The following is a 26,419-nucleotide window of genomic DNA, read 5'->3' on the forward strand; positions in this document are numbered from 1 at the left end:
GTAACATGGACAGACACCATTATGAAACTTTTGAGAAGTTTGGCAACAATACCTTCCTACTACACCTTGACAATGGCAGAGCGTGAGTATCTGTGGTGCATCAGTGTGTGTGTGTGTGTGTGTGTGTGTGTGTGTGTGTGTGCTTATGTAAATTACTTTTACATAGTCTGGGGTTGTGACTGTGATGCAGCTTGACTGACTCATTGCAGATTTGGACGTCACTCCAAAGATGAGCCTTCGATCCTAGTTCCTCTAGAACAGTGTTGCAGGTAAAAACAAGAATATGATAACTCTGTAGTTATTTACTTTCTTGTCTTCAGTTAAATTCAGTTAGAGTAGTATTTAATTCAGCACAATAAGGTTCCTATTTTCCTCTCCGTTATTTCTTCCTGCCCTTATCATCCTGTCCTGTCCTTCTTTCTCTCCAACTCCTCTCTGTCATTTTGCTCTTTCTCTAGAATCCGGCGCTCCACTTGGCTCCGCCTGCGTCTACTGTCTTTGCCACAGTATCGTCTCAGTGATGTCATGAGGGAGTCGCTCTCCCATGATCCCCTTCACAGCGTAGCTCCATTGCTGTCAGAGCCCCACCTCACTGCTCTCGATCGCCGCCTGAAAACTGTGCTGGAGACTGTAAGTCGTTGCCAGAAGAGACATGGTGGTGATGATGAGGTCTTCTATGATGACATGGCCAACTTGAAGGACATGGTCACACCTGCTGGGTAGGGCTGTACCTCCTGTATGTTATTTCATCAATATGTATGATTACAGGTCACACTGATGAGAACAATGATGAGAAGCAACAATGGAAAGGACTGTCGGTCAAATATTTAAGGCAATTTTAAGACTTTTACAACACTTGCACCATTTCCTAGGAAGTATTGTGATTATTATAAAGTATTGAAAATTCAGTATTGGAAAAACAAAAAAAAACTTTCATTAACTTGAAAAGTTGGAGCTTTCAAATGTGATGACAACAAAACTGGTCTGTTACAGGTTAAATATTTGTGCGATTTTTGACTATGTTTAATCCAGGTTAGTTTAGCTGCTGACGAAGAATTTTACTTTAGCTTTGATAGTTGTTTTCAATCAGTTCATACTTTATTCTTTTGATCTTGGATATCCCAAATATATTAGTAAACATGAAAAATTCTCTTCCAAATAGAAAAACTTCAGTGTTAAAATTTGAATTTGTGATGTCATAGGGTATAAAGTATAAAGCTGCTCCACAGACAATGAATTGGGAGAGATGATCTAAATGACACTGAGAGCATCCAGGGGAATGTTCTAAGTATACAGGGACATTTTCTGTTTCAGAACTGAAAACCCTACAGTACAATTAAGCTCTTTTGGGTATAAAAAAGAGAACAAACATTCTGTGGATCCACAAAATCTGGCTTCTATTCATTGTCATTGCAGCTTCAGACTGTTTACTTGATGACATCACAAGTATGAGACTTCTCTGGTTTCTGTCTTTGAGGGAGAGCAGCTCATGTTCATACATATTGATTAAACTTTCCTAGAGCATGAAATAATATACCAGAATTCTTAATTTAGGTGGTATTCCACTTTGACATAATACATTGACTGTCTTGACCTGGACTGCTCTGTTGTAAGGGAAATGTTTTCAGTAAAATTAACATTTTTGCCAATCCTGCTGTTTAGTAGGTTTTTTTAATGCAAATGAACAGCCCTATACACAGTATACAGCATAACTTGGTATTATCCTCATGATTCCTTTGTCCTTTTAATATTTAAAAGACCAGTGTGTAGAATTTAATGCCATCTAGTGGTGACATTGCAGATTGCAATGAACTGAATACCCTCCCCCCACCTCTTTGCCTGATTTCAGACAGAATTGTCAACTTGTTACACTCCACTACCATAGGGTAGGGGGATTTGATTTGACCTAACCAGTCACTAGAGACCAATGTACACCCTTAAAGCTCACAGCATTTTAAGTCGAAACTGATGCATAGCCATTCCCACGTACTGGTTTTAAGGGTGAAGTGAAGAAAAAACAAACTACGATGTAGGGCGATATTGAGAATGTGTTGATTTACAATGGCCTCAATAGCAGCGTCTATCTTGTCTACAGTGTTGGCCATTGTTATTACTCCTCGCTGGTTCCAGCATACAGCCTTATAATGGTGTTAGTGCCCCTGTGGTGCTCATTAGATCAATTTCTTTTTTCAACCAAGAAAATGTCATGATGCCAGACTAATCAGCCAACTTGGTGGACTGACCAGGTTCAAAGATCTGGCAACTTACCCCTCCTTTTCCAAGTGTGGAGGAGAACTTACGGTGCCCTTCACTTCATTGAAAAACACTAAAGGCCCTCTCTAGAGCCAGTGTTAGGATGCCTGTTGCAGAGGAATAATGTTAAGAGCTTCTAGTGGAGTGGACGGAGTAGTGAGGTTCAACTATAAAGTACAAAACATCAGAAGATCCCTCTAAATATTGAATTGCACCTTGTTATTCTTTTATATATATGTGAGTTGTTTCAATACTTCAACTTGCCTCTCCTCTTGGCAACTGGATTTAATATGTTGGTCTGTTGATGGACAGAGAAGGTGATCAGTATACAGTATATATTGTACCTCATAGATGTTTAATATGTAAGTCTTATGACGCAGATTTATCTGTATTTCTTATTGATGGTATCTTTATATCTCACAGTAAATGCGTACTTAATACATAACTTTTTAAAGGCAGTAAGTTGTTTCACCAGAGTTGAGGTCCTCCCTTAGGTGTGAGTCTACGTCACAGCTAATTGGGCAGCTGGCTGTCCTCCTCCTTTCCTTTCAGGGCTTCAATCAATAATTTACCTGGCCCGCTCATATCGATGGCACCTACTCCCTTTTCTCTTCCCCTCACTCGTTTGCTCGCTCTTTCCATGAAAACTGTTGCTGACGAGGGGGTAAAAGAGCTCGTTAACAGATGACAGAAAAAGGGAGAGAGGGAGAAAAGTACTATCCTTCTATCAGATAGGTACAGTGGGACTGCAGTCAAGGTGACTTTAACTGCCTTAAGACGCCGATACACAAAGGACAAAAAAACTCCTGAAGAAACTTCAGAAGTCTGAATGGGAATACAGACTCTTTACAGAAGTTTGTTCTGTCTCTGACGTTCATTTTTTTAGGCATTTTCTTTCTTTTAAATTCTTATCGTCTTTGAAATTGGTCACTATGTCTGGAGCCACCAGTGACCAGCTGCATAGATCAACTTTATCTGTATATTTGGTGAGTATATATTGTCTCTTTGTTCTCTACCTTTGGTTCCTGTTAATAAAAGTGGGCTTTAATGTGGTATTTTCAAATGTAAGGGGAAAACTATTATGTATATTTAAACTTGGCCTGGCTGGAGTGACTTAGGTGAGTATTTATCAGATTTAAAATTCCAGTGTGTTTAGTGACAGCTTAAGTAACCACTGTTTCTTTTGGTGTGTTGGTTTGTGTGTCTCTTTATGTTTATGTGTCTGTGTATGTGTTACTGTAGAATCTGATGGAGCATTTCAATCCCGGTCTCCAGAAGCTTGTTGCTTTAGGAAACAGCTACGTCAAAGCTTTTCAAGGTGAGTGGGTTTGTGAGTGACTGATGACTAGATATGCGGGAGATTGAATTGAAGATTGAAGTGTGTTTGTGTTTGTGTGCTTTCATGCATGAGACAGACAGAGAGACATTTTCTAATAGTTATTTTTATTATTTACATTTACACTTTTCATTTTTAATAACCAATTTATGCACATAAATAACCAACATTTTTTCTTTCTTTTGGGTTTTCATGTTTTACAAGAAGAGATATGTCATGCTTTTTATGTTTGATAAACAATAGCGTCTTGTTATCTCACATGAGGAGGAACAAATGTTTGGCATGACAGAAATAAATGCAACTATATTAAATGTTTGACATATACAGTACAGTTTATATAGTGTTTGTAAAGAACCTAACGTATCCTCATACAATGGTTTGTATGATATCCTATAAATTATGTAATAAGGTAAAGTTATAGAAGATAGGTTTCGGCAAGTAAAGTTACTGTGGTTAGACTAAGGAAAAGAAACATGGTGATGATGTACCCTAAAATGACTCAGAGTTCAAATTGTCAGGTACGCCAGTCTCCTGGGGAAAATCCTGGGGAAAAGTCCTGTGTTTTGTAACCGATCCACCACCCCAACCTGCCTCCTAACTAGACTGCTCGGGACTGCTCACCTCATTACTCCCATCAGCCCATTGTGGATTATACACGAATTGCTGACTCATTATTATGTGGGATATATACAACTTTTCCCAACAGGCAGGAGTCACTGGGCTTGTACGGGGTGTTGTAGTAGTGAGCCAAAATAAGGTTTATACTTATAGTTTGTAAAAAATAATACATAGAAAATAAACATGAAGCAGAATTTAAAGCTGCTTTCCTCAAAACATGAGGTACCAAAATTTAGAAAAAGGTCCTGGCCTTTTGTTTCCCCATTGTGCTGTCTGACCTCAGTAATTCTTTCTGTCTGTGCTTCTCCAATCTTTAGCCTGTTTGTTGTGCTGGTAATTGGGTGAGCATGTATCATTAATGTACCTCTCTGCCTGATAAAAAAAGGAACAGGCCGTCAGTCACAGTGCAACAAGGCAGCATGGTAAATTTATACCCACTGGCATGGGGCTATTCCTAAACCAAAATCACATATCACATATCAGCAGTACTGCGGGGTTATGTTTATAACGACTAAAGGCAGAATTTATTGATCCAGTTAAGAGCAGTTTAACTCGCTGTGATGTTACTCCAAAGCTTATAAGTTTATAATGTTAAGTTTTTGAAAATCTTGTAGTTTATTGTGTATTTGTGTATTTGTGTGTGTGTGTGTGTGTGTGTGTGTGTGTGTGTGTGCGCTCTGCAGCCTTAGCTGTTTGCAGTGAGGCCTACTTCAGCGCTGTGGCTAAGATGGGCGACCAGGCCCTTCACACGCTCTCATCTCGCTCTCTTGGTAAGTGTGTGTATCTGTGAGTGTGTGTGTGTTTTTATGCATGATTGATTACTCAATCTCTCCATAACAGGTTTCACCCTTAATTTATTGCATTCATTACAGAGACATAATTGTCCTCTGGAGATGGCTAAGTGCTCTATCAAGTTAATGTCAAGCCCATTCATACTGACGCATCCCAGACTGTAAAATACCACACACCCTCAGTAACCTTAAAACTGCATCCTTATACTGCTCTTTCTCATCCTCTCTTGTCTCTGTATGTGTGCTCATGTGTGTAGTTGTGTGTGTGCATGTCCTGAGTGCATGCATGAGTGCATATTTTCCACAAGCTTCACTTTCACTCCGACCCAGGGGATGTGCGATACTGTAGCATTGTTAGTGGTAATTAGCATAATGCTAACTCATCCCCCATTGAGAGTGTGTGGGCTCGTGCATCAGTGCTAGCACAGTGTGACACACGTGGTTCTGCTGGGTCGGCTAACTGAGAAGGTCAGGGAGCCACAGCGTGACTATGGGCCCTATTGAGTGACAGCCTCTAAATTATAAATGGGGACAGTCTTTCAGCTGCACTCAATTCATTAGCTCAACCACAATCCATGACAATAGACAACACCAGAGGCACCCATAACATAAAGGGCTTGGCTAGCTTTCCACCATCTTAGCATGATGACTTGAGCAGTGTTGAATTGTGTTAAAGTCATATATCAAATGACTGATATTCCCGCTAGAGTATTGTGCCTTTCTTTTGTAATGAACATAAACACAAAATGAGTGATAGCAGTAGATCAGTAGTATTTCAAAATGTCTCTGGATCTCCTGTATTCTAGAAATGGAGGATTTCATATGTTCTGTCTTAAAATGGCTGTGTTTTTGGTCTTCAGGGAAATTCCTGGAAAAGTAATGACATTCCTTTTATTGTTAATTCAAAATCTAGTGTTACACTGCATTACAGTTGAAACAACTTAAGGGACGTGATGGCGATCAACCTGAACTTATTAAGTTATCACCTAGGCTCAGGTTTTAGGCAAGGCTGCAAAGCAATTATCACACATGTCCATGAAACAAACCTTTATTTTAGGATTTTCAATATACAACAAACGCTCAGTATGTCATGTTGATAACTCAGTCACAAATATCTTCACAGGTAGAAAAACAAAAAACAAGTCCTAGGACTCCAACATTACTAGTAAAATAAAATACATATACACAGCGTTAGAGGATTTACTGTTACACTGTCAGACCATTACAATCCACTACTCTTGAAGTAGTCTAGTACGGGGCTCTAAATTCTGACAAATATTTGAGTCTTATTCTTACTAGAGAACCTTAACCTTTCTAAGTGCACTACATTCATCAACTCTCTTATCCACATATCATATGTTGGTGCACACTCTGACCTCCACATAAGTAGAATAAGTTTCCTTGCCACAACCATACCAAATGAAGTGGCCTGAATTTCATACTTGTCTGCCAAAGGTAAGGCACTCATGGCACCTAGGACAGCAACTAGTAGGTTCGGTTCCCAGTTCTTCTCAAAGGCTTTGAGAAACATTCAAATATACAAAGTTTTGTTAAATAAAAAATAAATGCACACAGCCTTGTCAAAATTATAATCTAAACATGTGTCAAACTGCATTGACATCTGCAGGATCTTTGATTTTCTATCCCTCAAAAACAGGTGTAACCTTGACATTTCGTAGTAAGTAAAGTACTGTGCTCTGGTCTATTAGCATATGCAGCTAGTCGTCTAACGAGCGAATAAAGTTAGCAAGCTCTAGAAGTTTGCTACTTTGCAAATGCATGGAAGTGCGTGTTTAATTATGTATGGCTGTATTACTATATAGTCCCAACAGTTAAATAAAGTCGTGGAAGTGGGGTGAAATATTATGGAAAAGTTTTGAAAATTCACTGGTTAAAATGTATGGGAACCCTGGTACTTGCACCCAAAGAACATTTTGTTGCAAGTATATAAAACATATGAAATACATTATGATATAACGAACAATATAACAGTATGATATGGTGATGGTCAGTCAAGTCTCTGATTTCTCTTTCTGTTTGTTTAAAACAGGGGATGTTCTGATCCAAATATCAGAAACACAGAGAAGACTCACCGCAGAAATGGAAGGAGTGGTCAGTGCAAGCATTCAGTCAATACTCATGTTATTCAAACCAAAACACTGGATCCCAGCAGTCTCAGAAAAGCTGGCTAAATCTTTTAAGTGTCTTGAAAAGTTTCTACTGAAAGTACAAATATCTCGAACTATTTCGTAGTAATGGTGGTGATCAGGTCATATGTGAATAAATAATAACCACAGTTAGTGAAATGGCATCTTCCTTAAAAAGGTTGTGATTTTATTAAATCCATTTGATTTTATGATAAGTGAGTAATGCCCTTTTGTTAACGAAGAAAGTTTGTGCAGAGTGCTGACTTGTTACAAACTGGTGGACCACAGTTGAGCTCTACAGAAAGCTCTCAGGAAATGAGTTCCTGCTTGCATTTCACTGCTTGTTTAAAATTCATAGCGCCACTCGAACCCTTACGCTTGATTGCCGTGGCTTTCAGTGATGTGAATAAGCAAAACATGGCCTCTGATTAAAAAGTTGGCCTGAGGATGGATCACATTTGCATATAGATTTAGTCACACAAAACAATCTACTGTTTGAACAAGGGGGAAGTTTCCATAATGACTTGGCTGCATCACCGCAACATTGTTGTTCTTTCTGTTGCAGTTTCGATGGTTCCAGGTAGAGGTGTTGCAAGCAATGGAGAAGAATGTTAAGTTGGATGAGGAGTACATTGAGGTGAATTCACTGAGGGGGAACGTGTTTGTATATCTACTCCTCTGAGGGCTGGGTTGTGTTGAGAATTTTGGGGAACTTACTGGACTAGGAGTGTAGTTTATGGAAACAATGAGTAAGCTACTCTCATTATATTCAGTGGGAGGTCTGCATTGCAATCATTTGTGGATTCATTGTCTAAATTCATAAATGCTTATTAAGTTGTTGACTAAATAGAAAGAGAAAATTCTGAGCAAGATATTCGTTAGTACGGTTTTTGCAAATAAATGCTTAGTGGACTAAATCAATTTTAGGACTGTAGTTTATTCCTACTTTATGGCTCAACAAATGTAAGCTACATGTGTGTATAGTTTACTTAGGAGTTCGCATTTGTTGCAGTTCTCCTAATGATCTGAAATGTACCTACATTTTTGGTAGTCTTGATATGTAATTAATATTTGCATATCCTCCAATAAGACAAGTGAACACTGTAATTGACCAATAACTTTACTTTTTGGTAATGAGTTGCAGACAGTTTTTTACGGCTTTATAAGAATATCTTACATGCATCTGGTCACTTTAGCCACATTTATTGCATTTCTAATTGCATAAACCTCTTCTGAGAACTTCCAGTACCCATCTGAGTCTGAATTCATCTGTGAGGTTAAGTCAGTCAAGACCACAATCAGCTGAGAGGTAGTTAGTCTCAGGAAAACTTTTCATCATCACATCAGAGCTTCTCAAATCAAACTGTTTCCTGTACTTCAGGGTAGTCGCAGAGTGTATGAGCTGGAGGTGAGGAACCAGGCAGAGGCTTTGGAGAAACAGCTCAGACGAGGAGCCTACAGGGACTCTCTGGTACTTAAACAAACATACACACACATACATAAACATGATCTAAGATGGTGGTGCGCACAGACACAGCAGTCTGGCGCTCTCCAACTGTTAGCAGTTTTACACCTATACTAACACTAAAAGAAGGCCCAGCGGTGCCTGAAGGCCCAGCGGTGCCTGTTTTTTCATGTGGACTCTGAGGCGCAACAGACTCCCTCAAACACTGTTGATCAGCTTCTGCTGCTTCACCATTGATAGTATCCTGACACACTGCTGTACAGTCTGGTACTCTAGGTGTGCCGCTGCAGACAGGAAGAACTTGCAGCGGATAATTAATTATCTACCTATCCATCCATCCATCCATCCAAAATCTCTTACAGTAGTATTAGGATGACCTTAATTGGCTTAAATGACGACATGTCCAGCTTGGGATTGTTAATTATCTGATTAAGCAAAAGCTAGCCATCACAATTTTTATGTAACGTTAGGTTTTAACATTGTTTAATGGAGCCTAAAATTAGCTAGTTGTTTTTCCAAATTCAACTTGTCTAACAAAGACATTAGCACTCTGAGACTACTCTGTTTAACTTTACTAACATTACCATTATGCAGGCGATGACAACATAAGTTAAGCTCAGCCAAAGTGCCAACTAACTAAATATTAACGGCATCCCCTGATGGTTTGCATTGTCTTTATGCTAAGATAATATTAGTAAGGCTAATACATGTCTTAATCTTGATATGATTAAACAGTTTGCTTTTAGAATTGTTATGAAACATGAGATTAATCCACGAGACAACGGTGTACATTAAGATAAAATGGACCTATGTTGCTTGTGATGTATTTAAAGTGAACACTTGTTACAGTTGCCTAATTATGTTGCTTGAGGAGGGGGCAAATGCCATTATCCCTGAAAAATAACTGCTGAATTGAAATTAACTTTTAGTTTTTCTATTAGTTGCCGTGGTTCTGAAATACATAAATAAATGGCATATCTAAGGCCTGTCTAATAACTGACCAAACAGCAGTTGCAAAGAGCAAATACCACATAAATCATAAATTTTTCCGAGCTAACACCTCCACCTTTTTCATCCCTGATGGGTACATCAACATCCACACAGTCCAGCAATACTTCTTCACAATTATGTCATTTCTAATGTGTGTGTGTGTGTGCATGCTTCTCTGTGTGTGTTTTTAGGAGAATAGTGAGTACATGCTGTACCTGAGGCAGAGCCAGCAGGAGATCCAGAAGGAGGAGGAGAGGAGGTATCGCTTCTTGGCTGAGAAACACTGTGGCCTCACTCAGTCACTGCTCTTCCTTATAAACAAGGTGTACACACACAGGAGACACTGGGCTGCACGGCATTTTTATTCCACCCACGTGGTAGCATGTTAATTGCTTGATTATATGAAATGCACGTATCAGTGTCCGTTGGCTCATTTACAAAAGCATTTCTGTTCATTTTATTGCTGCCTGAGATTTAATGAGGTGCTCACCTCTCATCTGTTTTCAGACCGGTGCTTCTCTCCAGCAGAAGGCAGATGGATGGAAGGAGAAGGTGAACGAGACCAGAGGGTCCAGACCTCGAACTCCCACCCATTTGGATCAAGATGCGCAGGTACCAAGGTGTTATGTGGTTTAGTCAATTATTTTGATCCAACATGAACATTATACTCAGTTAATTAGCATTCCAAGCACCAGACAGGGTGAAAAGAAGCTGTACTGGCTCGGGATGCTGCACCAGTGTCTGTGTATAGCCTTAGTAACATGGTTTATGTAAACCTTCACACCCAGGGCCTTTGCTATGATCAACTGAAGAGAGAATGGGACTTTATTTTATCTGCTCTGGCACTTGCCTTCAGTGGTTCAGAGTCCTTAACTTTTCACTGCATTGAAAATTTTTTATTGTGCATTCATTGGCCACTTGATAAAATGCACCTGTAAAATCCCAATGCCATCCAGTACGACGGCTCAGCCTTTCTTTCTTTACTGAGATAATAATGTTCAGGTTTGACTCTAAATCATCTGCATGACGTGTTGAATTTATAGGAAAGGGTCACCATTATTTACTCTGTGACTTATAAAAATGCCTCAGTGTGGCCCTGCACAGATGCTCCAACTAAGGGTGTTTTCACATACAGTCCTTTTTAAACAAACCAAACTCAGTCCCCTTAAAGTGCACGTTTTTTTTTTTTTACTTTGATGTGGCACTGCAGTGCGGTTATAAGACCCCTCACTTTCAGATGAACATAAAATTGGAGGAAAACCTTAGTGTTTCTGTGCTGTAGACTGTTAGACTACATCCCACATCTTGAGACGTGCGGTATCGTCCTGTTCCTTTGCAAGCATTACAGGCCAACGTGATTGCTTCTGTTTTTTCAAACGTCCCAGTGCAATAGCATGTGATCTAGAGGGCTAAACACAATGGCAAAGAGCAAAGCAAACCTGGAGCACTTTGTGTTCACAATGCACAGGTCAAGCAAACCGCAATGTGGACTTGAAGCGCTTCAGAGGGGTCTGAGTTCTCTTGGTGTGCTCACAAATACTTAAAAAATGGTGAGTCACCGCTCTGTTTGTTTAGAGGGCTGAAAAGGACCAAGTGTGAAAACACCCTCAATCCAGCTTCTTTATGTTCTATCCACTGCAGTAAAAAGTGTGCTAAATCTGTAATAAAAATAGAAATGCAGTTTATTTCCCTGTGTATGTTGTGTCTTACCAGTTGCGAGGTTCAGTGAGCTCCCTGCTGCAAACAGTAGCCAGAGATGAAGACATGTCCTGGGCCAGGAGGGAGCAGCAGGCGCTGGGCAGAGTGCCCTCTAGAGGTGGGAAGGAGGACTGTACTTCATGGACGCCATCGTTGTTAATAAATATGAGACAATGTTTGAAGTCACGCAGCAGCAGCAGTATTTATCTCTCCAGCATTAGATTAATTACACAACCAAAAAATAATGTTTTGTACATTAGCAGTGTGTAAATTAACACAATAGAGTTGTACATTAAAGTTTGAGTTAATTAGTTATCCTTTTATTTTTGCTTATGCATTAATTCATGCAAAATAGTGGTGTGTCAAGCATGAGCCAGAAAAGTTTTTCCTGTTTTATGTCTAACTCTCTCTGTTACGCTCTCTGTTCATCTACTCGCTCAACAGCACCGTCCCCCCTCCCCAGCCGCTCCCGCTCTAGCTCAGTTGGGGAATCTCTGGGTCTTGGTGGAGGGAAAGCCATGAGAGCCCTGGTATCTCATCCCTCCTCATCCAACCCAAAGCTTCTGCCTTTCAACAGGGGAGAGACTGTCACCGTACTCGTCCAAGAGCCACGCAACGGCTGGCTGTATGGGCGCACTGACAGCAGCCTGCGGTGGGTAGCTGAGATAGAAGATGTATGCATGCAGGTGAAGGAGCCACAGAATAGTTTACATGAGGGTCTGTGAGTTTTAGCAACCAGAAGAAATTGCAACTGCTCGAGCACCATCGTTGCTACTTATCCTCCCCACTCCTCCTTGTATCATATAAACTGAAATTACATTGTCACAAGAGAGATGAGATCACAAGCCAGTTATTCAGGATACAAAAGAGAAGTGAATGAAAATGATAACAATACTGTCATTTGTTCCTTTATCATCAGAGCAAAATGTCTCACAGTGCTCATTAGTCGCAAGTATAGGAAGTAGGTTGATAGCCTTGGAGCATGAAGAATAGGCCGAGAGTTTTGAAAAGAGAAATCTCAGCAACTTACTGTAGAAGAGTTGAGTCATGGTTACTGATCAGCAACTCAACAAAGCAACACAGAGGAGCAATTGTCATTTTGTGCGATAAAATGGTAAAGCTATTCACTTTGAACATCAATAAATTATAAGATGAAATGTAAATGGTGCTTTGTGTAGGTTTCCATTTGACAAGAGAACAAAGAGCACTGTATAACCAGAGTTTGATAAAGTAGAGCAGAAAAATAGTGTGAAAGCTGACTTTTATGTTTACAGACACTCTAAACTTGTACATTGATTTCACGTCTAAAAAACTCTATGTGTATGTATTTTCTGATAGACTGTTTGACTGCACATACTCCTGGTAAAGGGACAAGAGAGTTGATGAAGTTTGTTTTTTCCTCATCTGTGTCTGTCTCATCTCCTCCAGTCAGGGCTGGTTCCCTGCTGCTTATGTGGCCCCTGTTGAAGATTTCTCCAACACTTTAGCAACAAGGTAGGAATCACTTTAAATCTGCACGGCACATGTCAGCAGAGGATTTTAGATGTTGAAAACAGTTCACCCTGTAGTATAGTGGCCAACATTTCTGCCTCAGACAATGTACAAGAGATAGGGTGGCAGATTTGAGTGTGATAAGCTGACCTTAGATGTAGAGAGACCCTCACCTTAAAAAATAGATGTTGGCCAGCGTATGACCTGCTAAAGTGTCCTCGAGCGAGAGACAGAATATGTAACATTTATTTGGGCAGTGTTATGTTGCAGAACCTAAAGTAGGGATGCTCAACTTGCTTTGCTTTGTGCATTTTTGCAAAATGATAAGAGGCCAATGGCTAGTTAATAAACATACTTTGATAATATTTGTCAGTATTATAAATGAATTGCCTGTTAGAAGTCTTTCAATGTTTGCTCTGCTCACTCATCTTTGCCAAAAGGCAAATCCAGTGGTAGCAGCCACACACAATTCAGATGTACGTAGGGATGTTTCTAGGCTTTCAGAACATTTAGGGCTTATCCCAGGTCTCTGTCTGGGGGATCAGGGGGATCCTTCCTGGACACTTATTTGATAAACAAGTCCTATTTGATGCTTCTTTATTCTTTATGGCTCCTTTTTTACATTCAAAGTAGACAACTAGACATTCAAAATGTTCCTGCTCCCAGATGCTAGCCAGTGTACGATCTGCTAAAGTGTCCTCCAGCAAGAGACAGAATGTTGGAGCATTGTTATGTTGCAGATACTAAACCAGGGATGCTCAACTTGCTTTGCCGGGGGGGGGACTTTTGCAAAATGACAAGAGGCCAATGGCCAGTTAATAAACAAACTTTAATAATATTTGTCAGTATTATAAATTAATTTCCTGTTAGCAGCCTTACAATGTTTGCTCTGTTGGGGTATCCAAGGATCCTTTCTGGGCCCGATTTGATGCTTTTTATACACTCTAGCTCCTTATTTACATTCAAAGTGATAAAAAAAATCACAGTATGAATCAGTTTATTTTCATTTTGAATCAGAAAATGGTTGGCGGGCCACCTGGCACCCTATCATGAACCGGATTTGGCCCAGGGTCTACACTGTCTATTAATAAACTTAAGCCTGAACACCAATAGAAAAGATTGTTGTCCTACAGCGATTACACAACAGAATGACTACTTATACCTACAATGCATTAGTAGTTGGCTGCTCTGTAAGACGTAATATATACCAAAATATTCCAGGTCACTCTCCTGCTATGAATCACTTAAAGTTCCTATATTTGTGCATTTTACCTTTCAGTGGTGGTTCTGTAAGAAGCCACAGTATGAACAATCTGCTGGACCCTACTGACACCTACACTGACCAATCAGAGAGCAAGAACTACGGTGATGTCCCGCCGCCAGCCACACCCAACCGCAGAGCCTCTGTAGACTTCCGGCCAATCTCTCCTCTCCCTGAGAAGAAGCTGGAGTCGGCCTTGGAGACAAAGCAAAGTCAAACGAAGAGCTACAACGAACACCCACCTCCACCTCCTCCCCCACCGCCTCCTCCTCTCTCAAGTCAGAACCTTCGAAGGGGCTCTGTAGATTTTCGACCAATCTCTCCCCTCCCTGAGAGGAAGGGTGAATCAGCATCTGATGTCCAGGTACCTTCTGAAAAGAATTCACTTTCAAAGGATGACAACATGTTTTTTTCGTGTCCATATAAACCATGATACAGTTATCCGACTTCACTTGTTTTGTGCAATCCTCTCTTTTCGTAGGCATTATCGCCCCACGGGCCGCCTGAAAACCCGCTGTTTCCCAGGTAATTTTCAGAGTGTATGGGTTGACAGGAAAATGTTTCCCTGGATTCAGTGTCTAATGAATTCCATTACCTTTTTAAATAATTTATTCAGGATTATCTATTTGCTAGTCAGTGTTGTGTCTGGGATATAATTTGTCTGAAGTGATTCTAATGAAACACAGTGACTTGATTCCACACGAGTATGCATGATCATGTACCAGGAACCTTAGGAGTATTAGATCTGTGCTTGTAGCAGTTGTCTGGGTTTCAACAGACACTTTAGGTATTAGTTTATGTGCTGTTTCAGAAGATTTTCCACATCAATAAGAAAACTGTTGAGCAGAGAGAAATGAGAATATTTTTTGATATGAAAAATGATCAAATCATAGACCTTAGATATTGGATGATGCACAATCCAAAAGGCTCATGTTTAAATTGCAGGTACATGTATTTTGTAGATGCACATTAGTTACACACATTATCTCTGCAGCTTGCTCATTAGCACACTCTCTATCCACAGTCAAAATTTTCCATCTTCTGGCTGAGGTCTGGTGTTAGTTTCCCAACCTGGAGTGTGCGCATGTGTGTGTGTATGTGGTTTATTTGTGTTGGTGGAGAGCAGTTCAGCGTGTGAGGTATTGTGTAACATTGTTCGTCATCCTCTTGTTTCAGAGGCACAAACCCATTCGCCACTGTAAAGCTTCGCCCCACGACGACCAATGACAGATCCGCTCCACAGATCCACTGAGCCGTCAGCGCTCTTGCAGGCTGGGTTTGTAACCGAGGCTGCCAGATCAGGTTGTGGAGGCAGGATGCACAATTTTTTGTTTCAGGAGAATGTAATGGCATCTCTGAAGTGTGAAGGCCTTGAGCCAGAGAGGCAGAGGAAGGTTTGGTGATTTTTTTTTTTTTTGTACAATGTTAGATAAGATGAGGTTTTTCTTGTACCAAAAGCAAAAGTTATACATCTTAGTAGTTTAATATCAAACAACCGTACAGTTTTGAAGTAGTTGTTTTATCAACTCTGTGTACAGTACTTAAGTTTTTATGTAGATAGATCTGTTTGTCTGTTACAGTAAAAATGTTCTTGACAATTTTGGAAATATGCTTACCCGCTGGCTCAGAGTTAAAACATCGATATCACTCATATATCTGTCTGCTAAATATAAAACCACAGCCAGCAGCTGGGTAGCTAAACATTAAGAGTGTAAACTGGAGGAAACGGCTAAAAATCAGCCTACCAGCATATTTTGTGTTTATACTTGTGGATAGTTATCCAACGCTAAGCTGAGCTACCTGGCTGCTGGCTCTAGCAGCATATTTAGCAACAGACATGGAAGTGGTATTGATCTTGTCATCTGAATCTGTGCAAGAAAAGCAATTAACTGTATTTCCCAAAATGTTAATCTTTTCCTTGAACTAGTTTTTTTTTCTGAAACTTTAATTTGTCTCGCTCTCATGCTATGTATTTTATCAGCAAATGTGTCCGAATCAGAATATTTTGTTCATGTGATCAGTGTTGTGCTGTACATTGAATGTGCTCACATTTTGGTGAACAGAATGCATCATTTTGCAACTTATGAACTTGAGTGTGAGCTTTGTTCACTCTCACGGCAGTTTACAATGCTTGTTTTATAGCACCTGAGGATTTACGTTACCCTGTTTGCTGACACAACTCACATGGCTAGTGCTAATAATGCTTCGGACATGCATAGCGCAGTTGCCAGTACTTCCAACGGAAAACATCCCACATTTATATGCCAATTATGTCTGCAAAAAAAGTCTGAATGTCGGCCATGTTGGCAACAAATTTGAAACCACACATTGAGTTGAAGCATTCGACCAGTCTTGGGAAGTATATACCAGTGAATGATGATCACAAGATTTTATGTTATTTAAAAGAACGAAAGACATGACCTGAAACTAGTCTGTTCTTTTTGTCTGTGAACTAATCTGTGTGAACTTTAAGCTAGCTCTTGTTAAGTGTGAACATGCGCAACACTGAATATGATACAGATCTGATTTCACAGATCTGAACATCCTTTTTAAATCTGACTTGGGTTATTTTTGTAATTTATCCTAAATACAGTATGATACATATCAGATCTATATCTATCTATCATAACTTAGGCCACAGCTTCTTGCCTATGATTGTAAATTTGTAATCCTCTTAACTACCCTGTGATTGACATGTTTTGCAATGTTATGTTTTGTGAGTTTAAAGTTTTGTGTCCACTGTGAGTAACAATAAGTAAAGAGACAGTTATTACTCAAGTTTTTTATTATCATTTCTTACTCATATCTTTTCTGTCTTCACAGCTCTCCTTATATATCATTTTATTCACTACATCATCTGATTGGAGGCAGGGAGTGTGGAGGAGGAGAAGGGGATAGAGGAGAGGAGGTGAGGTGAAGGAAGGTGGATGAGGAAGAGGAGTGGGAGGAAAGTGCACTGATATGTGAACATCTAGAAGTAAAATCAATCAGACAAAATGCACAACCTGAAATACACAAAGGAAGGAAATTAAGATTTAAGAAGTCTTTATAACATCTACACCATCTACAGCACTAAAGTACCACCACCTGTTTTAGACCACAAACTATCTTCATGAAATCATTATGAATGATTCAGAAACCCATACAGCATGTGCGATTAAATATATATATAAAAAATGAAAAGATGAAACTGGTGCCTGTTATGCCTGTATGTTTCTCCTCATGGTAACGCCCTGTTGGCCTGCCTCTGCAGTAGTTTGTAGAGAGCAGGCCTGGTCTGACTCCATGTGTGGGGTCTCGACGAAGGTGAGAGGAGTTTGAAGGTGGCAGTTACAAAATATGAATGCAGGGACAAAGAGGAGGAGGAAGAAGAAGGGGGGTGTTCATCTATCCCCTACTCATGCACCATGGCCTCAAACTCTGGAAAAAAAGAAAACACTTGCATAAGTGATGAGATAAGCTCTACTGACCTACATCTTAACGGATAAGACTGGGTCGGATTTCTCACTGAGGCAGGATGTGAAGCGCTACAGTAACCCGCCTTTAGCCTCCATGCTAACTTGTACACTCGTCAATCTCTACCTCCTCTACCTTCTACGCTTTTATATTTTATAATAAACTTTAGAATACTTCACAGTGTTCCTCTGTTTTCTCACCATCAATGCCGATCTTGCCGTCTCCATCTTTGTCTGCGGCTTTGAGGAATGCTGATGTCTCAGAGTCGGTCAGATCTCTGCCCTCCGCGGAAAAGCCCTTCAGTACAAACCTGAGGAAAGTACAGAATGTAGCAGAAAAGTAGAACTATTAATGAACAATTACAACCATTGGGAAAGCAGCTTTCTTTTTGTGTAAGCCAAGAAAAAATGTTGGCATTGTACATTTCTGCAAACCACAGATATATTAGGGGCATAGTCCTGGCAGGAAAAGCAGCAATGTGTTGGTTAAAAAAAAACAACAACTGCTTTTTGTGGCACTATCCTCACCGACAGGTGGCTATAAAACACCCACGTCTGAAGCCTAAAAAGCTGATAGAAACTAGAAACACAATGACAGGTCGCTATAAAACACCCACGTCTGGAGCCTAAAAAGCCGATTGAAACATAGCGACAGGTCGCTATGAAACACCCATGTCTGGAGCATAACAGACTGATAAAAACACAGTGACAGGTCACTATAAAACACCCACGTCTGGAGTCTAAAAAGCCGATAGAAACATAGTGAGGGGTCGCTATAAAACACCCACGTCTGGAGTCTAAAAAGCTGATAGAAACACACCGGCTGGTCACTGCAAAACACCCACATCTGGAGTCTCAAAAGCCGATGAAAACACAGTGACAGGTCACTACAAAACACCTACGTTTAGAGTCTATGACTCGCTGAAACACAACTGGTTTTGTTGGTCTTTAATAGCGGCCTGCAGCTTGGGATGCATCACGCTTAGGGTACACACCATTCACCATCTCCTTCCCCTTCTGATGACAAAGTCAGCTTTAAAAATGTTGATGTGTGCAAATGTAACATCTTCATGGTTTCCAGAAACATACAATGCCAACATTTTTGTCTGGCGACTGGGCTGTTTTGTGTATTATGTGTTATTGTGTCTGTGTGACTTTCTCACTTGAGCTCCTCCTCTTCTATGAAGCCACTACCATCCACATCCAGAACCTTGAAGACCTTCTTGACATTTTCAGCTGACATGGCCCTCATTCCCACCATTTCAAAGAACTTTTTAGGGTCAAATGTTTCTGCTACAAAAGGCAAGACAGAAGGTAGAGACTGAACATCTAACAGCTCTTAAAATTCCACTTTTACATTAACCAGTTTGAAATATTTTGCAAACACACACAGCCAGTCGTCTAGATACTAGTTTGAAAAGATAAAAATGTGTGTGCATTTGTTGGTATCCAAAGCTAACTTCTTGAACTTTGTAGGCCTGTTTCTGCTGAGAATATCATGTCGGCTCCACGACTGTTACGGACCTGCAAAGGCTTCAAGAGCTTTCTTGATCTCCTCAGCTTTCAACAGATCTGTCATCGACATTTTGTCAGCTGGAGAGAGGGACAGAGAGATAAAGAGAAAGAGAGGGACAGTGAGCACATAACAGGTGAGAAATAAAAGAACAATTTTTCAAAGGGTTAACTGCAGACATCCGCCAAAATGGGAGCTCAAGAGTCGAGCAGCTAAAACTGTCAACACTGTGTGCAAGTGTCTGAGAACATATTAGCTGTTAGAAAATGAGCTAAAAGAATAGCACAGCGACACTCAAGGAATAGATGATAGGGAGTGAATATAGTCTGTTAGTTGGAGAGGACATACACACAAACACACACAAAGAGGATTTTGTGGAGTGGAGCTTGGCAAAACTGGAGAGACAACCCAAGGCCATAGTCTAGAATTTAAGACGTGAGCATAAAAACAGTCTGGCATACACTAAGGGAACATAGATATCTCAATTGTACACATACACACCACTACATTATACACAAACACACAAGCACACAAATAATTTACGTCTTTATTCATGTGAATTCTCCTGTTTAAAAACTTTTTAGATGTAATCATAGATCCTTAAACTTCTTTTACTTTCTGCCTCCTTGCATCTGACTGTTGGACAGACACTGTCCTATTTATACATTAACACAAGACATTAGCACATTTGACTGGAGGGTTTCACAACTTGCCGGGCTGTAACTGGTCTTTGCCTCCAACTTACAAATGGGAAATGCAGTGTTTTGGAAATACAGGGAACAGCTGACTTCACCTATGCTGTAAGAGGCTGTATAACATGAGCACATGAAACATTAGAGACAAGAACATCATGTAAAGCAATAGAATCACACAGACATGGATGACATCAAATTTGTATGTCCAGCCACATTAATATTAATATGCAAACTGCAGCATGAATGTTAAATGTCTCATTAAACTATGTGGTATCACATTCAAATGCGCACTGAATAGTGCAAATTTTTGACTCCTGAGTACTCAGTATGTACTGTATGTATAACACGTAACTTTGCTTGTCATATGTGGAAGTTTTCCTGATTTTTATGTATATTCTATGTCAATTATGCATTGTATGATGGAAAGAAAACACAAGACGTTAGGACAGTTAACCCCTAATATAGAGCACTTTATTAATCCTAGGGGGAAATTTTTCATTTAGAGTAGCTAAGAGCATTTAAGAGGAGATAAACACCAAGAAATAATACTTACCAACAATATACATTACTTATAATCAATAACTTAAATAAAAATGTTGGACCTTTTTATACTGTAGATATTATATATTCATGTAGGTAGACAAAGTGCAAGTAGTGCAAAATGAAATGCAAATTATCCAGTAGGGTTATGGTGCACTATGGTGCACAGATAATTTAATTTTAAATAGGATGAAATGTGTATGGGTCAAGGGTGACACTGAGGGGACAGTGTTCACAGTGGGGGTCTGGGCTATGTGCGTAGCATAAACGTAAAGCTGGATGTTGCTAAAAAGAGTGTAAAGGCTCTGTCTGAAGAAGAGCATTCAGCTTGAAACCTTTTTGTCTAGCACCTGCCTTAAAGGGTTTTTGGATGTGTGCGACTACTATGTTTTTAAAGCTCTGCCAAGTCATGTTTCCCCAAAGGATGGAAAAGTTGTCATTATGTCCCTCAGTTGCAGTACACTGCAGTACTCTTTAGGTACCAGTAGGTGTCAGACCTGAGCTGAAGGCCCTTGGGGTTTGTCAGTTGAGAGCACTGGCAACTAGTGTCAAGTTGTCAAGACAAATGTTTGATCAGTGTGTTTGTGCCTATAAGAGAACTGGGCTCCCTTGTGTATGTTATCTTTGTGAGACCTCGTGTCTGCGTTTCTGCTGCCACACAGTGCCGTGGTGAGGACATGAGACCTACAGAGCCCCACTGGAGTAGTTTTGATAGTCCCTCTGCAGGTTGAGCTGTCTGACCCCCATAAAATGTTTTACCCTCCTTGACCAACGGACAGAGCCATCCTCCTCCATTCTGTCAAACTGAGTTCTTCTCAACTTGCTCTCCTGTCATGTGTTTGTTCCATCTGTTAGATAATGTCTTAAATATAAAGCCTTGAAGTCACCCGCTAAATATGTTTCAGATTGGTTTTTGAAAGGGTGTTTGGACACATAATCTCAACTTTTATCCATCAATAACAAACCTTGACAGAGAGCTCTGGTGTGTCTGACATCATTCCTTCAGCCAAATGTAAATTGTATAGTTCACACGTTCTTTCTCAACTGCTTCGACTTTGAGAATGCATTTAATTGCTGTGGTGAAAGAAACTGTGCTGTGATCAAAAGGCCAAAGCTTCACTTTACACCCTTTACTGCAGCTGAGTCCTAAGTGTCCTTGAACCCATCCCTTTTATCTCAGTGTAGCTTAAATTGTAAAAAGTTACAGTGCAGACACGATCTGTCCTGCAGTGAACAAATATGACTGTTGGGATCGATGAGTGAGGTTTTATTTTAACACCATAGCATGTTCATAGATCACATTACTTTCACTGGAGATTTAAAGTCAGTTATTGGCTGTTAGTGTGCCGTAAAGAAACAACACAAATTACATGTCACTTGTAAACTTAAGTTCTGCATTTGCAACATTTGCAACAAGAGCTGGTCAACTGTATTTGAGAACACCAGCACAGGACAATCTCTGTGCTTAAAAGATTTGTGACAACTCAGTCAGCAGTGTGTCATGACACAGTAAATGTATAATTTATAAAGTATATTTTATGTCTCATTTAGCATCTAGGCCCTTTTTCCAAGAGGGGCCCAGCCAAAATAGTAACAACAATGACAAATGTCCAGAATATGCATCACTATTAACTACTGTACTTACAATCCTGGCTACTGTGCCATGGCACTGAACATAAACACCTGTTCAAGGTGACACATGAGCCAAGAAAGCCCCCATTAGATCAACACCTGCTCCTGACATTACCGTTCATTTGATACAGGCGTCTGCAGAAAAAACAAAACAAAACGGAAGTAACACATTGCCATGTGCAGGGGATATGAGACGTGAAAGATAAACAGCAAACCAAAACAGACAGAACATCCATGTTTTTTAGGCACCAAGGGCTTGGTTACACTAGAAAAGAAGTATGTACGAGAACTCTGATCATGTAGAAAATCAAAGAGCGGCTCTGACTGGCCAAACAGACAGGCTGAAACTATTTTGAACAGATATCAGGAAAGTATTTAGCTGCCACTATTGACGACTTTGGAAGTTGTCACGTTCATTTTGACACTGCATTTACGTGGGTTGTCGTCTCTTTCTTTAATCGGACACTTCATCCACAAATAAAAAGTAGAGCTGTTTATCAGTCTAAATTGTTTTAGTTTGAGTTGCTGAGTGTTGGAGATAATCTGCTGTAGAGATGTCTGCCTTCTCTTCTATATAATGGAACCAGAAAGCACTTGGCTTTGTAGTGCTCAAAGTGCCAAAGAAATACCTTTGAAAAACTCAACAGTGATGTCTCTCTTTCCAAAAATGATGAAGCGGTTACTCAAGATAATCCACAGACCATATTGTGAACAGTTTTATGTAGGAACTATTTTCATTTTTACAGAACTACTCCTGCCAATCAAATACTCATCAAAAAGGCTACTGCTGCTTTGTTTGTTGACCCATACGTCCAAATATGATGTGCAAGGTACCTTCCTGCGTCTGTTTGGGATGTTCAGGGATGGCGTGTCAATTTACGCCCATTACATACATCTTGTCTTTTCAAAACACACTTCCATGTTTACAGCAAATGTACAGTTTCTGCTCAATACATGCATAGAGTCTTTTTGAAAATAAACTTAGAGCCAACACTTTGCTTTTAGGTTTATTTCCTTGGATTAAAATTCACAAGGGAAACAAACAGTGAGCTCCTGGTTGAAAGTCTGGACTTTGTTGGACGCATCCATCTCTCCTTCTTCCTGCTCAATACAGACTTTCTGGTTCTTTAGATTTCACTAGTTGCTGGTGGTGTTACAAACTGCTGCCACCTAGAAGGGGGCCTCTGTGTCGTCTGTGTCTGATGCCAATGTTAACTGACAAAGCACCATTATTTGAGGAGTTGGGTTGTTGCCCACTGCCTCTGAACGTAACACATCCGGTGTGTGTCATACTGTGCGAAAGTTGCCTCTTTGTATCTGACGCCAACATCATTGACAAAGTGGCAGTATTCAACGAGTTTGGAGTGACAATAGGCTGGCCAACAGTATCACTGTGAGGAAGAAAGCATGCATCTACTGTTAGCTCACCTAGCACCACTGAGCTAGCTAACATCAGCAGAGGATGACCCCCTTAATCATTACATCCAGCACTGTCATGAGCATATGCACGGTGATATGGTTGGCGGGGGTGGTTCAGGAAAAGACAGTAGTTTCTACATAAAACTGCTCACAGCAAGGTCCGTGGATCATCTTGAGTAACCAGGCTAGGTCATGATTTCTGGAAAGAGACATTGCTGTAGAGTTTTTCAAATATATTTTTTGGCGCTTTAAGTACCACAAGTTGAGTGCCATCTAGTTTTATTTTATCGGAGAGAAGGTAGACATCTCTACGGCTGATATCTCCAACACTCTGCAACTCACCCCAAAACAATCTAGACTGATGAACAGTACTACAGGTATGAGGAAAAATATGTATTTTTGATTGTAACTGTCTCGTTAAGTTATATAGTATATTGGGAAGTAAAGAAATAGTCTAAACCAAACACTTAAGAATGGTGGCACTCCAATATTTTATGAAGTTGTGACACTTGTAATGTTTTTTAATAGTTATTTTCAGTATTTTATTAATTACAGTTTTATCCAACCCATGTTTTTATAATCCTGGCTGAACTTACATTCACAATGCCTCTGATGGATTTTCTGAGTCAGTTTTGCTTCAAGCAGAGCATTAACTCAAAGGTATATCCAGAGGCACTCCTGCTACAAACTCTACAGCTACAAAATATTTTATTATCGTGTTTCTCTCCGACTTAATTATTCATACAACTACCAAAGGTAGGTATTTCATTCACTTGCAGCATACCTGCTTGTCACAGATAACGTCAGTAATCATTGTATTTCATTTTTCTGTTCACAATAGCTTATGGCTCATTGTTGCCAGTGATGAAAGCGCCTCTGATTTCTATTGGGTCTCTTTTCAAATAACTATTCACTGCTGCAACATTTAATATTTGTGTTATCTCTTACCTGAATGAAGGGGTGGATGAGTGCACCTGAGAGACAGAGAGAGGGCAAGAGGAGAGGTGATGGAGAGAGAAGAGACAAGAGACAAGGGTTGGAGATGGAGGTAAGAAGTTGGGAGGGAGGACACTTTTATAGCTGCCTCCAAACATAATACACACTTACTTCATACACCCCCGCACCCACCACATCCCCACCACTCAGTATTCTCTCTATTTTGAGAAAGGCGGGTTGGTTGTCAAGACACAAGGCACACACCGTTGGCCCTGGAGTGCGATCGCTTTCTCTGCAGCGCTTACAAATCACACACAGACCTATTTATAATACCACTTTATCTGACTGTTCCCCCAGAACTTATCTCCACCCAGGTCTTCTCTCTCTCCCTGCGTGACCCTCTTTTGTGTCCACACACATCTATCACTTTTACTCCTATCTGCTTTGATTTATCATCTTGTTATAAAGCACGGGTCCTCACACTGCCACAGCTGCCACTGTTTTGTAGAAGTTTAAAAATGAGGGGGAAATATTGAAGTTGCAGACAGTGCTGTGCTGTCGTTGCAGTCTTGTTCTGCTACTTTTCCTGCCCAATTATTAACAAATAAGGAGATGAAAAATATGCTTTATAAGAATTTAACCTTTTTTATTTTTAGATTTTTTTGTTTGCACATCAAAATATATTGTAGAGATTAACATACATATACATGCATGTCTATACATGTCCATGAGAGGTGGAGTCTCCTCCTAAAACTGTCATGATCCTGGTTTTTGTTATCTTGTGGACTTTGTTTTGGGGTTTTCTGTTTGTGTTCTTCCTTATTTTATGTTATTAATTCATGTTTAATCTGTTTCCTGTGTTATTTTGGTATTCTCTCCTAATGAGTCGTGTCTGGTTTTACTTCCTGTCTTTGTGTGTTTTCCCGCCTGCTTTCTATCACACCTGTCTGTCTTCCACCAGTCTCGTTAGTCCGTCCCTGTTCCCAGAGTCTTTCCTTCACACCTGTTTTGTGTTAGTCTTGTTTGCTCCACCCTAGTGTTCCCACCACACCCTTGTTGTAAGCCAATCTCCATTTCCCTCCTTTTGCGCGTGTCCTCCTACTCCAGCTGTGTCTCGTTCTTGTGATTAGTTTTCTGTGTATATATACCTGTGTGTTTCCCTTCGTTCCTTGTTAGTTCGTCTGTGTTCATCCCTGTGTTCTTGGTCTCGTTCCCTGCTCGGTTTCCAGCCTGGTGCCTTGTCTTCTGTTTGGGTTTCTTCCCTGAGTTTGTCATATTATACCAGTTCAGTTTAGCTTTGGTTCTTCTTTCTTTTGCACTTTCAGTTATCTGCCTGTTTTGGATTTTATTTTTTTTTATCAGCTTTATTAATGCTTGCTTTTTGTGAAATCTCCAACCTGCCTGCTGCTCTGCATTTGGGTCCCTCCTAAACTAGTCTGAATGGGCGGAAGTTTGCTGCATAGATCAGCCTCTGATTGGGCGGAACGAGCCACCCACTGAAGTCCCGCCCTACCACCTCCGGTTGTGTAGCAGTTTTCAACCGTTTTCAACACGTCCTTTACTAACTTTTGTGGTGTTTGATCTTGTGGGCATGTAGCCATTTTTCTGCCATGGTTCGCATCCTGTAGGCGATATTTTTGTGGGCGTGTTACACCAAAACCTGTTTCCCCCCGGCAATATTTTTGCAAGCGCACCGTTGCTGTGGCACTGCCCAGAACGATTGTGATTGGTTGAAAGAAATACAAGCAGTCGGGGCGTTTTTTTTTTTTTCTCCAATCTTAAAGTGAGAGTCGGCCCAGCCAGACCTTTGGTCTAGTGAGTGAGACTACTCCTAAACTAATACATGACAAGAACTCATTGGATAAATTGTATAAAATCAAAAGAATTATAGATGATGAGGAAATATAAATAAGGAATACATGGGGAACATTAACAATTAGTTTTCATTCTAGCCTTTGAATTAAAAAAGCAACACGTTTATGTAAGAACTGATATTGGTGTTCTAAAATTGTGGGTAACAATGCTTCCTTTTGCTTAAAGCTCCATTAATCAATTTTCTGATATGAGCAATGGATGAAATGTGTCATAAACTTGTAGTGATAAACTCACAGTCTAAGTTTTAGGCTGTAGTGGTGTTCTGCCCCCATGTGGTCAAAAAAACCTGCTGCAGTTTTACATG

General features: G+C 40.2%; 3 protein-coding genes across 4 annotated transcripts in view; 2 read left to right on the forward strand and 1 right to left on the reverse strand.

Moving 5' to 3' along the window:
* The window catches only part of LOC117254929 (extracellular serine/threonine protein kinase FAM20C), a 42,788-nt gene extending 40,773 nt beyond the window's left edge, over window positions 1-2,015 (forward strand). Inside the window, exons 9-11 of the mRNA XM_078166387.1 lie at window positions 1-82; window positions 210-269; window positions 459-2,015. Coding sequence (XP_078022513.1) covers window positions 1-82; window positions 210-269; window positions 459-723 — 407 coding nt within the window. The 3' untranslated portion in view covers window positions 724-2,015. The remainder of the gene's footprint in view (window positions 83-209; window positions 270-458) is intronic.
* Window positions 2,016-2,866: 851 nt separating this feature from the next.
* baiap2l2b (BAR/IMD domain containing adaptor protein 2 like 2b) lies at window positions 2,867-16,822 on the forward strand. The gene is made up of 14 exons (XM_033624059.2): window positions 2,867-3,239; window positions 3,496-3,571; window positions 4,891-4,977; window positions 7,049-7,110; window positions 7,711-7,782; window positions 8,527-8,616; window positions 9,792-9,923; window positions 10,108-10,212; window positions 11,314-11,416; window positions 11,743-11,950; window positions 12,727-12,792; window positions 14,069-14,414; window positions 14,532-14,575; window positions 15,227-16,822. Exons 1-14 carry the CDS (start codon window positions 3,186-3,188, stop codon window positions 15,300-15,302), a joined length of 1,521 nt encoding a protein of 506 aa, XP_033479950.1. The 5' UTR covers window positions 2,867-3,185; the 3' UTR covers window positions 15,303-16,822.
* The window catches only part of pvalb7 (parvalbumin 7), a 56,965-nt gene continuing 47,363 nt past the window's right edge, over window positions 16,818-26,419 (reverse strand). Inside the window, exons 2-6 of one of the 2 annotated variants that reach the window (XM_033624057.2) lie at window positions 24,253-24,278; window positions 19,030-19,098; window positions 18,669-18,798; window positions 17,707-17,816; window positions 16,818-17,470 (exon numbers count right to left, since the gene is read on the reverse strand). In XM_033624057.2, the coding sequence (XP_033479948.1) occupies window positions 17,445-17,470; window positions 17,707-17,816; window positions 18,669-18,798; window positions 19,030-19,090 (327 nt within the window). In that variant the 5' untranslated portion in view covers window positions 19,091-19,098; window positions 24,253-24,278 and the 3' untranslated portion in view covers window positions 16,818-17,444. The remainder of the gene's footprint in view (window positions 17,471-17,706; window positions 17,817-18,668; window positions 18,799-19,029; window positions 19,099-24,252; window positions 24,279-26,419) is intronic. The other variant, XM_033624056.2, reaches the window with a different exon arrangement.

This window comes from Epinephelus lanceolatus, chromosome 3, assembly GCF_041903045.1.
Source record: "Epinephelus lanceolatus isolate andai-2023 chromosome 3, ASM4190304v1, whole genome shotgun sequence".
Classification (NCBI taxonomy): Eukaryota; Metazoa; Chordata; class Actinopteri; order Perciformes; family Serranidae; genus Epinephelus; species Epinephelus lanceolatus.